At 41.2% G+C, this 17,956-nt stretch overlaps 1 protein-coding gene across 7 annotated transcripts; it reads right to left on the bottom strand.

Annotated features, from left to right (window-relative positions):
• Positions 1 to 461: 461 nt before the first annotated feature.
• Positions 462 to 17,956, bottom strand: LOC123773132 (gelsolin, cytoplasmic-like). 7 transcript variants are annotated; one of them, XM_069315242.1, is made up of 8 exons: positions 17,850 to 17,954; positions 12,488 to 12,610; positions 12,088 to 12,159; positions 10,316 to 10,490; positions 10,056 to 10,164; positions 9,146 to 9,271; positions 4,820 to 5,017; positions 462 to 4,316 (listed from the first exon to the last, which is right to left on the bottom strand). In XM_069315242.1, exons 1-4 carry the CDS (start codon positions 17,937 to 17,939, stop codon positions 10,329 to 10,331), a joined length of 447 nt encoding a protein of 148 aa, XP_069171343.1. In that variant the 5' UTR covers positions 17,940 to 17,954; the 3' UTR covers positions 462 to 4,316; positions 4,820 to 5,017; positions 9,146 to 9,271; positions 10,056 to 10,164; positions 10,316 to 10,328. The 7 variants fall into 7 exon arrangements, 4 of the variants coding, with proteins under 4 accessions (XP_069171343.1, XP_069171342.1, XP_069171345.1 ...); XR_011225185.1 differs by lacking the exon at positions 17,850 to 17,954 and adding an exon at positions 14,691 to 14,877 and having other exon boundaries at positions 462 to 5,017; positions 9,984 to 10,164; XR_011225183.1 differs by lacking the exon at positions 17,850 to 17,954 and adding an exon at positions 14,831 to 14,850 and having other exon boundaries at positions 462 to 5,017.

Raw genomic sequence — 17,956 nt, 5'->3', positions numbered from 1 at the left:
GCACATACAAGTACTCAAAAGGGTATATAATGCCTAAACGTGTTGTAGAGAACCAGGTACGGCACCTAGCACTGTTGCGAACTGCACGCACCTGTTCCAAGGTCCCTGAAAAGGTTCCAGTGCCTATGTAATGGATCTTCCTCCCCTAACAATAAGGAAAAACAAATTATTTCTCACACTCCACTGCTATCACTGGCACTCCTCCAATACCACTTGGCAAGTAACCAGGTTAGGCCTCGCTCCATGTTATCTGTAGATGTACACACATCAGTCCACCTGCAGTCATGTACCATGTCTCAATACTGGTGATGCAGCATTCCTCTGATGTGGTGCTCACAGGACCTCTCCTCTACACACAATTGGTTTCTTCCCTTCTTAATTAGTACTCAACTTTGAGAAACAATCTGTTTTTTATTACTCACTATATATCTCCAGACTCAGAGGTAAGACAAATTTCTAAGTTAGAAAATAGAACATTTAATAAACAAGATTAAACAAACATGCCAAGCAAAACTTTTATCCTAAGCCTAAATTGCATCACGTTTACACATTATGCCTGAACTGGCTTGAACAGGTTAATCATATCCGACCAATTTATTATTTAATACTGTACCTTGGACTAAATACACCTATCTTTTCTAGTATGGAAATAAACCCTTAATTAAACATGTATATATATACTGTATATCTAAAGAAAGGTTCATTAGCTTGGGTATATCATTCAGCAGTTTAAAAATACTGTACTAGCACATCAATAAAATAAGGGAAGTGATCTATCAGAAGAAAGTACTAAGCCAATTTGAGTATATAGCACTGGTCATAAACATTTTGGGATGGGACAGGAGGGGAAGGGGGGGGGGGGGTTAGGAAAGGAATGGTGCCCAACAACTTGGATAATCCGGGATTGAATGCCGACCTGTATGAAGTGAGACTATCGCTCTACCGTCCAGCTCAAGTGAAATAACACTTGTTTCATTAAGTTTTCTCAGGTGATGTCCACCAATAACACTCCCCTGTGATGAGGCAGTTCACCTGGTCATATCACAAATATACTGTACATACATATGAATATCGCCCAGATACTTTACAAACAACACCTTGTTGGGCCCCTTCACTAGGCTGTCCCAATAATTTAACTCTGGTATATCTGGTAACTATCACCCCTCTCAGTCGATAGGGCTGGAGGGAAGAGAACTATCAGGAGAAAGCACCAAGCCATTATGACTAGACAGTACTTGGAAGGGGTCAAGATAAGGATTTGGGATGGGATAGGGGCGGGAAGAAATGGTGCCCAACCACTTTGACGGTTGGGGATTGAACACCGACCTGCATGAAGCGAGACCGTTGCTCTATTATCCAGCCCAAGCGGTTGAGGTGTGTTTTCAGATAGGGCTGGAGACCTAAATTTCACAGTACAGTATGTCTCAAGGGAACACAATATATAGTTTCATATTTTGCTGTCATTCACATGAACTTTCTCACACACTCCCTGAACGAGGTTCAGAGACAGGGTGATCATCCAGAATGAGGGGCAAGGTATGAACCAGTTCAACCATAAAGGGTTGAGGATAAACCAGAGGTTCAGAGAGTCCTGTTTGAGGACTGATAAGACATGGGAACCCTCAGCAGGGATGAAGTCACCTAGACCACGCTCAAAGTCACCCATCCCAAAAGAACCTGATGAAGGTGAGGAGTGAAAGCCTGTCTGGAAAGGCCTCAAACCTCCGAGAGGAAGAAACTGACCAACTTCACCGCTCTTTGGAGTTGGATGCTGCAAGTAGCTCTTCTGCTGGCTTCTCTGGGTTTGGTTCTCTGCACTGTTTATTTTCAAGGAGTGTTCAACATTCTTGTGAATAGTCTGACCCGGTTCCTTTCAGGTGCTGCTTGCTTGGTGTCCAATCCCAGTTGAGTTTCCGAGGCTCCACCTTTATGGTAAGGTGGAGACTATTTCGCTGGTTCAACCTTCTCCTTGGCTCTTCGTGTTTTGAGGTTTTTAAGCATCCTTTTCATCTTCACGGCAGACAGGTAACTTCTTTCGTGGTATCCCACCTACATTACTTTTCTCAGCGGTAGGATGAGGTTTTGTGGCACTTCTTTCACCACTTTTTCCTTGTTAATTGTTTTTTTCTTGTCCAGTGTCTTGTACTAGGTACTGTTACCTCATATGCTGTGCTGGTGGAGCCATTGCTTTATTTTTGTCCCCCCCCCCCTTTTGGACCTAGGATGTTTTGGCCCCTTCAGAGGTTACAGGGAACAATGGCCCTGGAAAACCCCCCTGTGGTTGGGGTTTTTTCCTTATCTGCCATCAACTGGGGTTAGGCACCTACAAAAGTAGGCATAACAAAAGCCCCACATGGTAAGACACTAACAGAACAGAGATGTAGAACCCCCTACAGGGAGGGGAGGGCTGCGTGGACGAGCGAAGCTGCAGTGTTACGTTTGCTTGCTAGCTTGTTTCCTTGGGATTGTAGGGAGTTCTACCTCTGTTGGGTTTTTGTTGTTAGTTTCTTACCATGTGGGGGTTTGTTTTGTTATGCCTACCTTTCTAGGTGCCTAACCCCGGTGGATGGCAGTGTAGCGAGTAAACCTTAGACTCGCTCCATTATCTCATTATCTTAATGGCATAACTAAATAACACTAAATACACAAGCTACAATCCTATCCCTACTTACAGGTAACAGTTCTTCCATCCACCTCTCCTAGTGGAGGAAGCTGAGGTGTAGTCACCGAATATAACCAAGCGAATTGTGAATAATCAACAGTACAATTTCCAGTCAAGAATGTAACACTGTGTAGGCAGTTCTGATCATCTCCAAGATGTTACAGCTTCGACACAGAACAGACAGCAGACTAGGACTGCATCGAGCTACAATGCTCTTTCACAGAGCTCCGCGATTCCGGCCACACTTGGCTCTCTGCTCTGCTCCAAGCTCCGTCTCAACGTCTACGACACTGCTGTATCCAGGACTACTAAATAAATATGAAACTCACTAAACACTGTATATCTAACATACCCAACAATGTAGCAATTTTACATTACAGCAGATAAGGAAAAACTGGGTCAAGCATCCAGAAAGGTAAGCATTCCAAAACAAACCCCTATTCTGGTGAAAATTGCTACCTAAAGCCGAACTAGTGGATCAAAAAGATAATTAATAAATCCAATACTGTTATTTTTATATATAACAGTTTAGTTTAAATATCTTTAGAGAAAAGTGATTAAAACCCCAAAAATACGCAACACAGAAAAAAAACAGGAAGGGGAAAAATTGACATAAGCAGGAGATTGCATACAGGCACAGCAGGAAACATTCAGATGGGAAATGGAGTGTATCTGACCCATGGGTGTCATCGCCCCTGAACAACAACATTCAAATCATGTTATTAAAGTTATTTAAAAGGAGAAACCTCACTATCTGTAGATAGGAATATTTGTCTTGGCCTTGTATAATATACATACTGTACTCGGTACATGTTTTTAGCCAAGTCTTGTGCTATTGTCTCCAACTAAGTGTGCTGCTAATTACCTCAGAATATTTACTGAAAAAACTATTGTGTGAAGCTTTTGTTTAAGACTTTATATATAATTAGAACTAGGTATAACAGTCAGGACACAAAGGAGAAATAAAGTGTATAGACAACACTTAACGGAGCCCTACCAAGACAATGGGAAATCCTAGAATTAACAGGCGGGCAGAAAATACCTAGTGACTGGGGAAAACTGATATGACAAATGGGAGAAGTTTTTCCCAGGACGTGAGGCCAGCCGCCAAGGAATAAGAAGTGTTTCCTGACTTGCTAGCACCTAGACTGGGCAAAGGATTAGCTGCGGACAGCGGGACAATTGGGGACCGGCGCTGCACCCCCACCGCAGGCCAGCTGGCTGCACCCCCCCCCCCCGAAGGGCGAGGCCCGCTGGCCGCAAGGAGGCCTCAGAGTGGCAGAGCAACAACGTCCCGGACGTAGTCAGCTGGGGGTTCCAGCTGGTTGCTGGACCCGCCATTATCTCCAATAGCGAGCCCGTCAAGAGAGCCGAGTGGCCCTGTCAATTCTAAAGGCAAGAGGGCGTGGTCGGCTGAAATCGAGCCTAGCTCTGCGAGGGTGGCGCGAATTAATCGCCCTGAAGAAGTGTTGCCTGTTCACTGGGGCACGGGCCGGGTAGAACTTGCCGGGGGGCGCTCGCTGGGCTAGGGTATGCGTGCGTCCTGCGCTGTGCTTGTAGGATCCGAAGAGTGTTGATACCTGACCATGTAAGCGATACCTGGTCCAGTCGGAGCGTGCGTGGATTATTTGTCGCGTAGATCACCTTCCCCTGGCTGAAAGATATAAGGCAGTAAGGGTGGGCAGAAGCGGCATGCAGTGTTATCGTGACAGGCAAGAGCACAGACGAGAGGTAAACCCTAGCTGAATCGATATGGAGGCGAAAAACGGGGGGAGGGGGCCCAGCAGCAGGAATTAAGAGATTCCTTAATTAACAATCCTGGATGAATAAGAGTTTTCCGAATAACTATACTGTAGCAATGAAGGGGGCTAACAATTCTAAGAATCTTCCAGCAAACGGAAGGGGGAAGTACCTTTGCTAGGAGCAAAGGTGGGAGAAAGCCAGTAGAACAGCAAGGAAGCACAAAGCAACTATAAACAGAGATACGAAACACTATAAATCTTGATAATATAAACAATACATATACCAAGAACGGGTATATACAACAAAGCAATATATACATAAACAATAAATTGGAATAAGAACCAATTCTTAAAGCCAAATCTATAACATGCTTGTGTCCTAAGCGGATGAAGAATGTGAGCGGGGGAACATTACCCTTGGTCTCCATCTCTGCCTCCAGACGGGTGATAGAGCTGAATAGAAGCCAAGGAGTCTGCCTTAAGTGGCCGCTGAGTGTAGTCTTGTGTTGTCAATGAGCGTCTGCAAGCCGCAGCTAGTACGCCATGAACTTCGGCTACATCTTTTAGAACAGGAGCAAAGTGAAATCGACGGCAGGGAACTGGCATCCAGTAACTGTAATAAGGATAATATTAAGAATACAATGTCGTAAATAATCGTACAATGTAAGAATACAATGTAATATCGTAAAACCGATGACGGCAAGTGCCGCAGAATGGAAGAAATTAAGAAAGCAACGCCAAACCATAATAATTTATATTCTAAATAAAATAATACTGGAATGACAGTAACGATACGGAATAATATTAATACTACCACATGACCCCAACTGTATGAACTAGGTAATCAATATGATTTTAAATTTCAAACGAATAATTGTAAAGATACTGAATTCATATTTATTCTGCATATTACCTTGGCTTCGCATTAGGTGGCAAATGGCACACTACTGTACATGTTTTAAATATTCTTTGGTGAAACGGCTTCCAAAACATGACCCGAGTGTTTGCAACATTATTAGGAGGGAAGCCTTGGATACATCAAAAGGGTTAGTATGTTTGAAGTTCCTCAGCTGATCGGTTTTACTTCACGCTCATTGGCAACAGCAACAGTTAGAAGTCTTTCTTTTCAGGTTGATCTTTGACAACTTTTTCTATATTTTGAGACTTCTCGGCTCGTCTGGGAAGCTGCTGCAACAACCACTATGTTAGTCATCACAATCTAGCAAATTTAATGTCAAATACACTGATCAGGAATGGTTCATTATGAGTTCTGATCTTCCTACAGCTACATTAGTGTCCAGGACTAATTTAACTTGACTGCATCTTCTATCCCAGACAAATGATCAGATGTAGTGTCGAGATAAATTTTTCACCAAGGGCATCACAAGTCTTTTGTGCAGCCCCCCCCCCCTCTCAAAACTGTCGTCATTTCCTGCATATGAAGGTACTGATGGGTCTCGCCAGCAGCTTCAGGCAGACTAAGATACACATGCATCACTACGCACATTGCTACAAGCACTCATCACACATTTCTAGGTATGTTCTAGAGCAGTGGTTCTCAGAGTGCCAGGACACAAACCTTCCATTGTGATCCCAGGTTTCCTCAAAGTATATTCTTTTGTATTTTGGAGTTCATTCCCTCACTGATATTCCTTCCCTGACATATCCATCCAATTAGATTTTAAATATAGGTACTGTACCTCACTCAGAAGTCAAGTGCCTTTCCCTTTTGAGAACCACTGTTCTAGACGGTAAATCCTTAATATTTAACACTGGTAAAATTGAGATGATATTTTTGCATGTCTTTTTGTTGCCCCAAAGCCTCTTCCAACATGGAACAGAGGACCAAATCTTGTACAACAGCATCTTGCAACACACCACACCTAGGTCTGCCCAGCCTAACTGCAGGAGAATAATGCCTTAGGGCAGCATGCACTACAGGCAGAGCAGTGTGTAGATGAAGCTACAAGCAATACCACCTATCAAAACACCGCACATCACAGTACGGCAAGCCGTCTAATCCACCTTCTGCAACGGAAATAAGCAGAAACATTTAGTCTTGTTTATAACTGCCATCTGCTTTGTTGAAGTATATTTTAAAAATACTTATTTATAAGTGCTGGAATAGGAAATATTTTAAATTTGGTCAACAGTAAAATTATACAAAGCAGAAGAGTATTTTAAGTTAATAATGAATATATAGAAAGTGAAGCATAATTTGGTTGAAAGTGATGAGAGAGGCAGCATGCTATACCTACATAATGCAATTACTGAAAATTAAGTGGCAAATAGAATTGCTTCTATAGCTTTTATAAAGTGTATACATAGTTTCATATCAATTTTGAGCAAGAGGAGAACAAGCTTCATTCCCATGTATGTGCAAGTGAACTGAAGATCCATGCTCATTAAAAGTTATGTGGAGTGTTTAAAGTTAATCTAAAAGGGCCTAGATACTTAACAGAAAAGCTACACAAGAAAATTGAAATGTTCACAGCAGTAATGTATACTCAATAATGATCATTTACTAGTATAAACAACAAACACAAACTAGCATACAATAATGATTTTAAAATTATCTTCAAAGTAAATTACGAGAATTGTTTTGGTGTATAGGGATGCATGTTATGCTTGCTACCATTAGCTCGTCATTCATGACAGTGATCACATGATTACAGTACTCTGGTCACACACATTTAATCTATCAAAATCCCTCGCTCCTTTCTACCAGCCTAGTACTTCCACCAGATTTTATCTAATAATAATGGGCATAATGTCTCAAAACCACACCACCAAGAGGGTTATTGCTAAATCATAATGCATGACTAAATTTTAACTTTCAGTCTAGTAGAAAGTGGATTATTATTTTAACCTTCAAAAGTGCAGTCATTGTTTGTTGATCTTCTGAACCACTGCAGTTATTGTAATATGACAATTTTCATTATTATTGCCAAGTCTTTATAAAAAAATGACGATATGGTTATAAAAGCTCTATACAGATGCACCATTATTGACCAAGAGCTATCAGATGATCGTCATTTCTTCTGGTGGAAATGTGGATGCCCTGTGGAAGCATATCTGGGTCATGGCCTACACGATCATGATCTCACATCTGCATCAAAGTTCAGTTAACTCTAGTGGTTTTCCTTTTCTTTGTCCCCTACCAACAGCCTCCTCCCCTCCATCCCTGTTGTGCCAATGCAGATTGTCACCCTTGGCCTGACTTGTCATGATCTAATACGCTGGAATATATCTTGCCTTAAGGAGCTTTGGAACCAGGATATATCTTCCCTTAAGGAGCTTTGGAACCAGGGTATCTTGTCTTAAGGAGCATGCGAGTGTCATACTCAGAATGAAGCTTTTCGTATTCATTCAAAGCCAAATTTTGTTATTAATTTTATCATGTAGCTAAATATAACTTATACTGTATATGCATATATTTCTTCGCCCTATGCTTATATTATTAGACAAATGGTATATTTGTTTTTAATTAGCATTTTAGAACTAACCATGCTGCTTTGCATGCCATGGGCATTATAATTAATGCTCGTTATAAGTTAGCATCTTTACAATTTGTATAAAGTTTAGAATTAATATTAATTAATATTTTGATTGTAAAGAACTGTATGTTAGTACTGTACTTGAGAAGTAAAGAACCTTTAAGTTCAAATATTAACGTTAACCTCTTATTACTATTGTAATTTGACATTCTTCACATACCCTTATTTCCATTCTGAAACACTGAATAATGGTGAGTTTTCAAAGGGCTATAAAACTTGATAAATGTACACATTAGCCACGAAGCATTATGTGCACTATAAAAAGATAGCCACTTCATTTGAAACGCTTGCATATTTATGCAATTTTATTATAGTTGCATGTGTACTGTTATCACTTTATAAAAAAGAAACTTAAAATGAGCACTTAATATAAAATAATGCACATACAGCATGTTCTCTTCACGACAACCTAAGAACACAATATATTCACAACGTATTTGCCACTTTTGTGTATACTCTACTGTACTTTTTACGATTTTATTAATATTTACTGCAATCCATCACCACTAATTTTGAGCACAATATATAAATTTTGGTTTACAAAGTAATACTATCATTACAAGCCATCCTCCTGTTTATATAGCACTTTTTGCAACTATGTGGCCCATCGAACTTACATAGACGTAACGGACAAGTAGATAGAAATTGTTACTATTCACTTTATTGAGTTCAAAAAATTAAACTATAAACCAAACTCAAATATTCCTAGGCTAAGATAGCACATACATTTTACCCGATTTACCTGAATATTGGTAAATAATGTGTGTACTGTATTATGCCTCAGATAGCATGTATTAAGTCTAGGGAGGTTAGTTAAATTAAGTTTTCTTTACAGCACCATTACAAAAATGTTTCCAGTTAGTCCAAATTCAGTATCGGGTTCTACTTTCTACTTGCCTTTTACGTCAATCTATGTACAATGGTCCTCAGCGTTACTGTAAGTACTACTTACACAGGAGGATGAGCTGCATATTAACACTTGTACCATATCTTCCCCACAATAAATTATTTTACTCAACCTGTTACTGTACTGTACTACATAATCATATCACTAGCCACTGTTTTGTTCACAAGAACTTGTACTTCTGGTATATAAATATTCTAATAAATTTACTATATACTATTTTATATATCCCAATCCATCTCCTGTACTGGACTGAGTATTTCAACATTTCTTCACGTACCTGCCACATGTCGGGGTTCCATGCAGGAAAGATGGCAGTGAAGGCAGCCGGTTCCTCTACCTGCGTCACACGTAGGATCACAGTCGAGTCCAGGGTACGTTCTGTCGGATCAGTCTTAACGTAGTTCTGTAACGAAGAAGTGTTTTACACCGTGCATTCTATGGTACTGCATAATACTTTAAAATGTTAAGCACATGAAGTGCAAGCATGAGTTTGATTAGTTTGATTATTTACAGTTCTACAATAATTTTTAGAATATATATTCTGGTTACTATTTAATTAGTGTAAAGTTTCCCTACTCACAAAGATAGTTGCTACAGCTGGAGTTTATCAGCATAAACTTATATTTTTTTACTTATCTTATAAAAAAATTTCTGATGTATTGAAAGCAGTGCATTTGCTGGGCAAGCATTGTAAACTATTGAATAAACTAAATGCCTAAATATATTACTTGGGAAATTTAACTGAATTTACCAGCGGGCACCATCTCTTGTGACCTCAATGGGAAGATGAAGCTTGGAGTTCACCAAGTTACGTTCATATGGATCTCTTTCCAATATATTAAAAGTAATATTGCTCTTATAATTATTCACCAAATTCAAATCTTTTATTCATAAATATTTGTACATAACTGAGTTAGTGTACACAGATTTATAGTAAATTAGTTACCTTGGAAAGTTGTAACATAACGTAATATCTATAATTATATACTGCACTGTACACTAAAGATTTTGATTTAGAAGCTACATTTATCAGTGATTTAAAAATCATCACAGTTATAAGAATCAGAAAATGTTCGTAACAACTTCTCTATAAATCACTAAAATAATGGCAGTACCCTTTAGAAAGATGAATGGCTTCATATTTTCCATAATTTTGAGCTCCTCTGAGCTCGAGCTCCTTATCTTACCTCTGCCATAGCAAAGGCTCTCTTTCTCCTGGTCATCGGAACCTTGTCCAACCCAAACGTAAATTTCATCGCCAGAGTCCAGAACCATAACATCATCCTAATTCAGGTCCTGTTGGGAGAAATTAACTTAGTAAATGAATGTACAATGCAGTACTGTATTTCATTACTATCTTGCAGGCTAGTCTCAGTAGCTAATTAGTTTAGATTCTTTAGTGGAATCATCAATGTAATATACACCATACAAAATGCAGTCCACTTACTTCCTGGGAGAAGTTAAGACACCTCATTAACTCTGAGGCAGCCAACAGGAGAGATGGTGCAGTGGAAGAGTCTGGGATACAACAGAGGTCTGTCTAGCTCGCGAACATTTTGGTATTCACCTTTACCACCGAGACCAGCCCAGAAGTCATCGCTTTCCTCCCCTTCAGCCACAACCTTGTACATGAAGGTACATTAATAAACCTCAAACTATGGAACTTTTTATTCTCTAATGGTACTTTATATAAACATTTACAATCCCTTTTGAAAGGCAAATACATTTTATCAGATTCCTTTTGAGAGGAATCTCTGAACAAATACTATAATGCTTCAGACTTTAACTTTAGAGATTCTCTGCTGTAAAACATTTTTCTATCAAGTGAAACAAGACTACAGTACTACCGGTTATTCTACTATATTTTGAAGATTTACCGAGAGATATAGTACTGTATACGGAATGAATAGTCTTTAAATTCTTCCCATGTTGGTATAATGTACTAGATTTGTCCAGAGACCCTATAGTTCACTAGCTATATAAGCAATCACATGCAGTTCAAATAACATCATATATGCAAGTCATAAATGAGGTATCAATCGTCTTGATACCTGGTAACCTGATGGTACCAGTAAATGATGGTATCTTGTTTGGCTTTCACCAAAATGCCATCATTTGTCCTAAGACATTCAAGACTATCTTGTTACAAGACTTCCTAAAAAGTTAAATATCAATTAGGACTTGTAGGTCATTTGCTGAAGCTCTTCATCAGCTCAATACCAAATGAGAAGCAATGCAACATAATTAAGTTATCCCATTAAACTTACAAATGACCTAATTATATTATGCCCCAGAAGTTCTGTATACTGGAGTCATTATATAATATACATTGTGTACCTATGATTACTCCATAGTATCATATCTCTAATATACGGTTTTAATCATTTTTATTTATATAACTTGACAAATAATATTGTTGGTGTCTTCAGGGTTATCTTGAGGTTATCTTGAGATGATTTCGGGGCTTTTAGTGTCCCCGCGGCCCGGTCCTCGACCAGGCCTCCACCCCCAGGAAGCAGCCCGTGACAGCTGACTAACACCCAGGTACCTATTTTACTGCTAGGTAACAGGGGCATAGGGTGAAAGAAACTCTGCCCATTGTTTCTCACTGGCGCCTGGGATCGAACCCAGGACCACAGGATCACAAGTCCAGCGTGCTGTCCGCTCGGCCGACCGGCTCCCAGTCGTAGGAGTATGTACTGCAAGGAAGGTAAACCTCTTTAGAGGATCATCATTGTCTTTAATGCCAATGAACCATTCCCTCAATAATAGTTTTTTTATATTTCAATCCACCTAATTCTATTGGGTCCTGGGAATCCTCTCCTCTCATGTTATGATTGCCATGGGACTAATCATGTGCAAGAGTTCTCTCATTCCTAGGGAACAAAAGTTAACCCTTCTTTCAATTGTAGTGTCCCAGGTGTTTAGTTAATGGAGCAAATGTTTGGCGCAATGACTTTGTAAATGATCAGTCTTCACTAAAGTGAATACAGTAGTTTGACCTACATGCTTGAGTTATCAAGAAATCTTTGTATACTCTAAATGTAATATTTATAAAGAAAATATCAAAATCACAAGTTTCCAAGCATTGCTGAACTGTAGCAGATGGTGATACTGACAAGCATTTCTAAATACTGTATTGTACTGTACATCAGAATTTTTATTTTTCAAAAGAATATCTTGTGAAAATAACTTATCCAAATGTGTACGTATACCCACCTGCAGGTCACGACCAGGAGATACCAGCTCTGCAACCTTCTCGCCCATAGCCTTTTCCTCTTCACTTGCTCCCTGGATAGTCAAGGTAGGAGATTTTTTAAATACAGTGATTCGTGAAAATATCCACTAAGCATTTCTCTACAAATCTGTTTCTCTCAAATACTGTAGTTATAAAAATTGTTTCACTGTCAACTTTTGCTGCAATACCTGTATATTCTATTACAGCTATGAGTCCACAAATAGAGCAGCAATTTTACAAAGGCAATTAACTTAGTGAGAACTATATCATGCTGTCAAGAAATCTAATGTTAAAGTTAAAGATAATGTGTTCAGTTTTTATACTTTTTTTTTTGTTTTTTAATATTAACAAGAAAAAATATTTGGAACTAGTAAATCAGACCTTGCCAATCCAGAGGCAAGTTTTTCCTGGTGTTTCCAAAACGAATGCATCATCAGCATTGAGTGAGCCGGCCACCTCAGGCACCTGGACGGCGCGGGTGTCAAAGTCACACGTGCCACGCACCTGCAGCAATGATCACACAAATGTTATACCTGTACCAAGCACATTAAATACTAGTATTTAAAAAACCAGCGTTGAATGTAATGAAACGCCATTTTCTGGGCAAGTCCCGGAGGCTCCCCTGAGCTATCCCAGGCTGATATGCTAATGTCAGACTTTGGCATCAGTCATGTGTATGGAGTTCTTAGGCCTACCGGGGACTACGGCCAGAACCGGGCCCCCTCAGAGGCAAGGGGAGCAATGGCCTATAGAAGCCCCCGTGTGGTTGGAAGCATTCTATGTCTGCCATCAACCGGAACAGGCACCCAGAAAGGTAAGCGCCTCAAAACAAACCCCTATTCTGGTTAAAATTGCTACCAAAAACCGAACTAGTGGATAGAACTCCCCAACCGAAAATAAGCAAACTAGTGTGACGTCACACCGCCGCGCCGCTGTCTGCGCAGCTCCCCCCTCCCCAGGAGGGGGAAGGGGGAGCCCCAGACCCCATGAAACTTGTACACCTGACTGCACGTAAGCCTATCTGTAAGGGTGCCAATTTTGGAGGAAATTGGTTGATGTCAACTTCAGCCACAGAGGGCAACACCTTAGACTTTATTTTTTACTTGAAAGTTTGTTACTTGAACATGAATATCTTTCATTTTTTATGCAATTTACATGAAACTTACACATATATAAATTTTATGTCTAAAATCGTTTGCAAATGTTTTTATCTTGAGTTCTTTATTGACTTTATAATAGCAATAAACATGATATATTTGCATAATTTTGGGGGGGAACTTAGACTATTTGTATTAGGAAAACTAAAGACGTTTTGGAAAATCTTTTGCTAGAGATCCTTTATTATATGTTAATGTGTCAGAAAAGTGTCATAGAATGATTATATCTGAAAGGTGTGGTTGTAAATTTACACTTGAAAATGTGTAAAATTCGCTGAAAATAAAAAAATTAAAAATCTCCCTTACTATTTAGGCTACAGTGCTGAAACTTCGAACAATTGTAGCCCTTTTCATATACAACTAGACAAAAATAATGGTTGACACTAAACAACAACTTTATGATACCCGAATAGCGCCCCCTTAAGAGGACTCGCGCTCAGGTAGTCTCAGGCAGGGTGCTGCAAACCGGCACCCAAAACTACCAAGCAAACTTCTAAAGCTGAACCCCAGGGACGTGTACACTCACGGGGACCTAGCAGGAGGCGCCACCGAGGAGAACAGTGGAAGGGCAAAAACAAACTGAATAAAATGACAAACCCCCCCCCCCCCACCAGGCAAACAAAGAAAAACAAAACTCCACAAGAGGACAGCGAACCCCAAGGAACAGAGCCGGCCGCGATGTTTATTTATTTATGCATATACAAGAATGTACATAAGGAATGTGAGGATACAAATATGGTAATTACAGTCTTGTAAAGCCACTAGCACGCGCAGCGTTTCGGGCAGGTCTTTAATCTAAGAAAATTTTGAGGTAAATACTTGCAAAATTTAGACAAAAAAAATGATAAGTTACATGAAATGAAAAAAAGATGAGAAAATTGTAGGTACAGTATATTAAAGCACATAGGTAGCTAAGATTGATTGCAATGACAGCTTGAATGTCGGGAAATACAAGCTGAGCAGCACCCTGCGCCCCTACCAGTGCAAACTGCCTCTTACCTGCCAGTAACAAGGGAGAACAGAACACCCAAGAGCCCAACAGGCGGCCGAAAAACCGAAAGGTAAAACGGACCAGCAGAGGCAGACCCCGAGGAGCCTGTAGAAGGTGGCCCCAAGGGCAGTACTTGACTGCAGTTTGCAGTCTCCGTGGTGTAGTGGTAAGACACTCGCCTGGCGTTTCGCGAGCGCTATGTCATGGGTTCGTATCCTGGCCGGGGAGGATTTACTGGGCGCAATTCCTTAACTGTAGCCTCTGTTTAACGCAACAGTAAAATGTGTACTTGGATGAAAAAACGATTCTTCGCGGCAGGGGATCGTATTCCAGGGACCATAGGATTAAGGACTTGCCCGAAACGCTACGCGTACTAGTGGCTCTACAAGAATGTAACAACTCTTGTATATATCTCAAAAAAAAAAAAAAAACTTACAGGGCACCTAGGGAAGGCAGCCCTAGGCGCATGCAGCCCGAGTACTGAAGATAACTCCTGGCTCTCGCACCCACAAAACCAACACCACACGCAAAGCACAGTGCAGTAGCGACACCGGAGCCAGAGCACACGACCATCACCTATAGCATCAGCCTCAAGCACTGAGGTGTGGGTAGCCGGCGCGGGGGGTCTGGGGCTCCCCCTCCCGGGGAGGGGGAGCTGCGCAGACAGCGGCGCGGCAGTGTGTGACGTCACACTAGTTTGCTTGTTTTCGGTTGGGGAGTTCTATCCACTAGTTCGGTTTTTAGTAGCAATTTTAACCAGAATAGGGGTTTATTTTGGGGCGCTTACCTTTCTGGGTGCCTGTTCCGGTCGATGGCAGACATATGGCCTCTGCTTTGAAATACAAAGCGGAGATGTTTCTGAAGAGAGGGACAAAGAAACAGTTGCGCAGTGCGCCCCGCGCAGATGCGCGGGAAGTCTGGGGCCATATAAATTCTGAGGCAGAGAGGGGCTGTCCCATTGGGGCCCTGGGTCCCAGCCCGCCAACCAATCATCGACGCAGCAGCGACAGCCACAACTTTACTCTGCTGAATCAACAAGCCAGCCCTCACCACACCAGATACTGCTCTCTAACAGGAACCATAATGTCATAATGGGACTCATCCGCACTGCTGAAATGATTGCAGGCACTAACACCAAGGAATTTGTACGAATTCTGTACATATGTACGCTGACAACGGTTTACCAACATTTACTGTTCGTGACGAGCTCTTCACAACAACAGCCTCAGCCAACACCAATGCTACGACTTCAGCAACAAATACCACTTCTGCTTCTAACATCACCATCTCTAAAACTGCATTGGCAGATATCCTGTCTGTTGACGCCCACCCTGTGGAACCTGCTACAGACTCTGCAACATCCTTGCACACTGCTACTACTCCAGACGAACCATCTACTTCTCCAGTGGTACCTGAGACTGCACCAGCTTCACCAGAAAATACACCAGCCGCACCTGAGACTACACCAGCTTCACAGGTACCTACACCTGATGCTTCTGCAAGCCAACACTTTTTTTCCAATGATGACTCTACTGCCTCGATTGACGTTGAAGCACAATCACCATCTCCAGCAACAGAGGAGTCTCCGCACTATATGATCAACGTGAAAAACTTACACTTGGAACTCCCGAATACAGACGCCTCTCCAGCAAAATACTCAACACAAGGTATGCGGAATGCCTGCTGAATGATCCAAACTTAAAGTACACACTAAGGAACGAAGTAATCTTCGTTGAATGCGACGAAACCACATTGTCAAAGGACCTTTTCCCACCAGACTACGCAAGAGTACAAACATCAAATGATTACTCGAAGAAAAAACGCCAAATTGAAGACACCACCACCTGAAGACAGATTGTTTCCACCTTGAATGTTGAAGCGCTGCCACCGCCGCCTTCCAGACCCGCCTCCAAGCCTAGCCAGTTGTTGGGTTGTTTGCAGCATAGACGTATTGCCACGCAGCTGGGTTTAGCCCTGGCACTTTTTTCTTCAACTTCAGCACTTCCTCTCGCCGACTACTCTTCAGCTGTTCCCACTTCAAGGCTCGCCCCAATGGGCATCTTCTCCTGTATTATTCAGATTCAGGGGCTCACCCTCACTTCCACCCGACCGTCGCAGTACTCTAAACTCCCACCCGCCTCCCCTTCATGCAAGTGGCAGTTCCCAGTCATGCTTTGTGCCAGTGTCCGTCTTCCCCACCGCAAGTGGGGAGGGGGGGAGCAGCGCCGGTCCCCAAGTGTCCCGCTGTAAGCAGCTAACCCTTTGCCCAGTCTAGGTGCTAGTAAGTCAGGAAACACTTCTTATTCCTTGGCGGCCGGCCTCACGCCCTGGGAAAAACTTCTCCCATTTGTCATATCAGTTTTCCCCAGCCACTAGGTATTTTCTGCCCGCCTGTTAATTCTAGGATTTCCCATTATGTCTTGGTAGGGCTCCGTTAAGTGTTGTCTATACACTTTATTTCCCCTTTGTCCTGACTGTTATACCTAGTTGTAATTATATTTTATCTGCCATTAGGTTTGTGCAGAACGTGTTTGCCATGTCTAGGCTATGCTTACTACTACGGGGGTACATTTTAAGTTAATTAGTCCTCAGACATGGACATGTTACATTTGTTAATTCCTACTTATATTATTTACATGTTCTGCAGAATTTAATATACTAATAAAAAATTTACGCCCATTCGGCCTGTGTCTTTTGCCCCCTGGTCAGAAAAGAATGCTTCGAACTACACGGGGGCTTCTATAGGCCATTGCTCCCCTTGCCTCTCTGAGGGGGCCCGGTTCTGGCCGTAGTCCCCGGTAGGCCTAAGAACTCCATACACATGACTGATGCCAAAGTGTGACATTAGCATATCAGCCTGGGATAGCTCCGGGGAGCCGACGGGGCTCCCCCCAGAAATTGTTTCAGTCAACTTTTGCTGCAATACCTGTATATTCTATTACAGCTAAGAGTCCACAAATAGTTCAGCAATTTTACAAAGGCAATTAACTTAGTGAGAACTAAATCATGCTGTCAAGAAATCTAGCTACGTTAATGTGTTCAGTTTTTACTTTTTTGTTTGTTTTTTTAATATTAACAAGAAAATATATTTGGAACTAGTAAATCAGACCTTGCCAATCCAGAGGTAAGTTTTACCTGGTGTTTCCAAAACGAATGCATCATCAGCATTGAGTGAGCCGGCCACCTCAGGCACCTGGACGGCGCGGGTGTCAGTCACACGTGCCACACACCTGCAGCAAAGATCACACAAATGTTATACCAAGCACATTAAATACTAGTATTTAAAAAATATATTCATACTATTTTCCATAACAAGGTCATGTAATTTAAAGGATGTAGATATAGCTTATAATAGGAAAGATACCGATCGATGCTCTTGAAAAGCTGAACCAAACATCTTGCTTCAGCATTTGGTATCTATTTCTCAAATTAACAATTTTTGGCTGACTGGTATAATATTATATACCTTTTTCATTAGTATAATAGTAAGTGCTATATCAAGCTGTAAGGGATATCTTTCATAAGCCTAAACAGAAAATCTGCTGCATATCAGAAGTTTAACTCCTACAGAGAAATAATAAAATACTGTACTTACTCGGAAGAGTCTTGTACCATCAACATCGTACGTGTCGTGGTCATGTACATTCTTGAAGCCAGAAGCCTTACCACTAAAGAATACCACCATACGACCTTAACACTTTT

The sequence above is a fragment of the Procambarus clarkii genome, chromosome 81, assembly GCF_040958095.1.
Source record: "Procambarus clarkii isolate CNS0578487 chromosome 81, FALCON_Pclarkii_2.0, whole genome shotgun sequence".
Taxonomy (NCBI): domain Eukaryota; kingdom Metazoa; phylum Arthropoda; class Malacostraca; order Decapoda; family Cambaridae; genus Procambarus; species Procambarus clarkii.
This window is presented reverse-complemented; position numbering and strand designations above follow the sequence as displayed.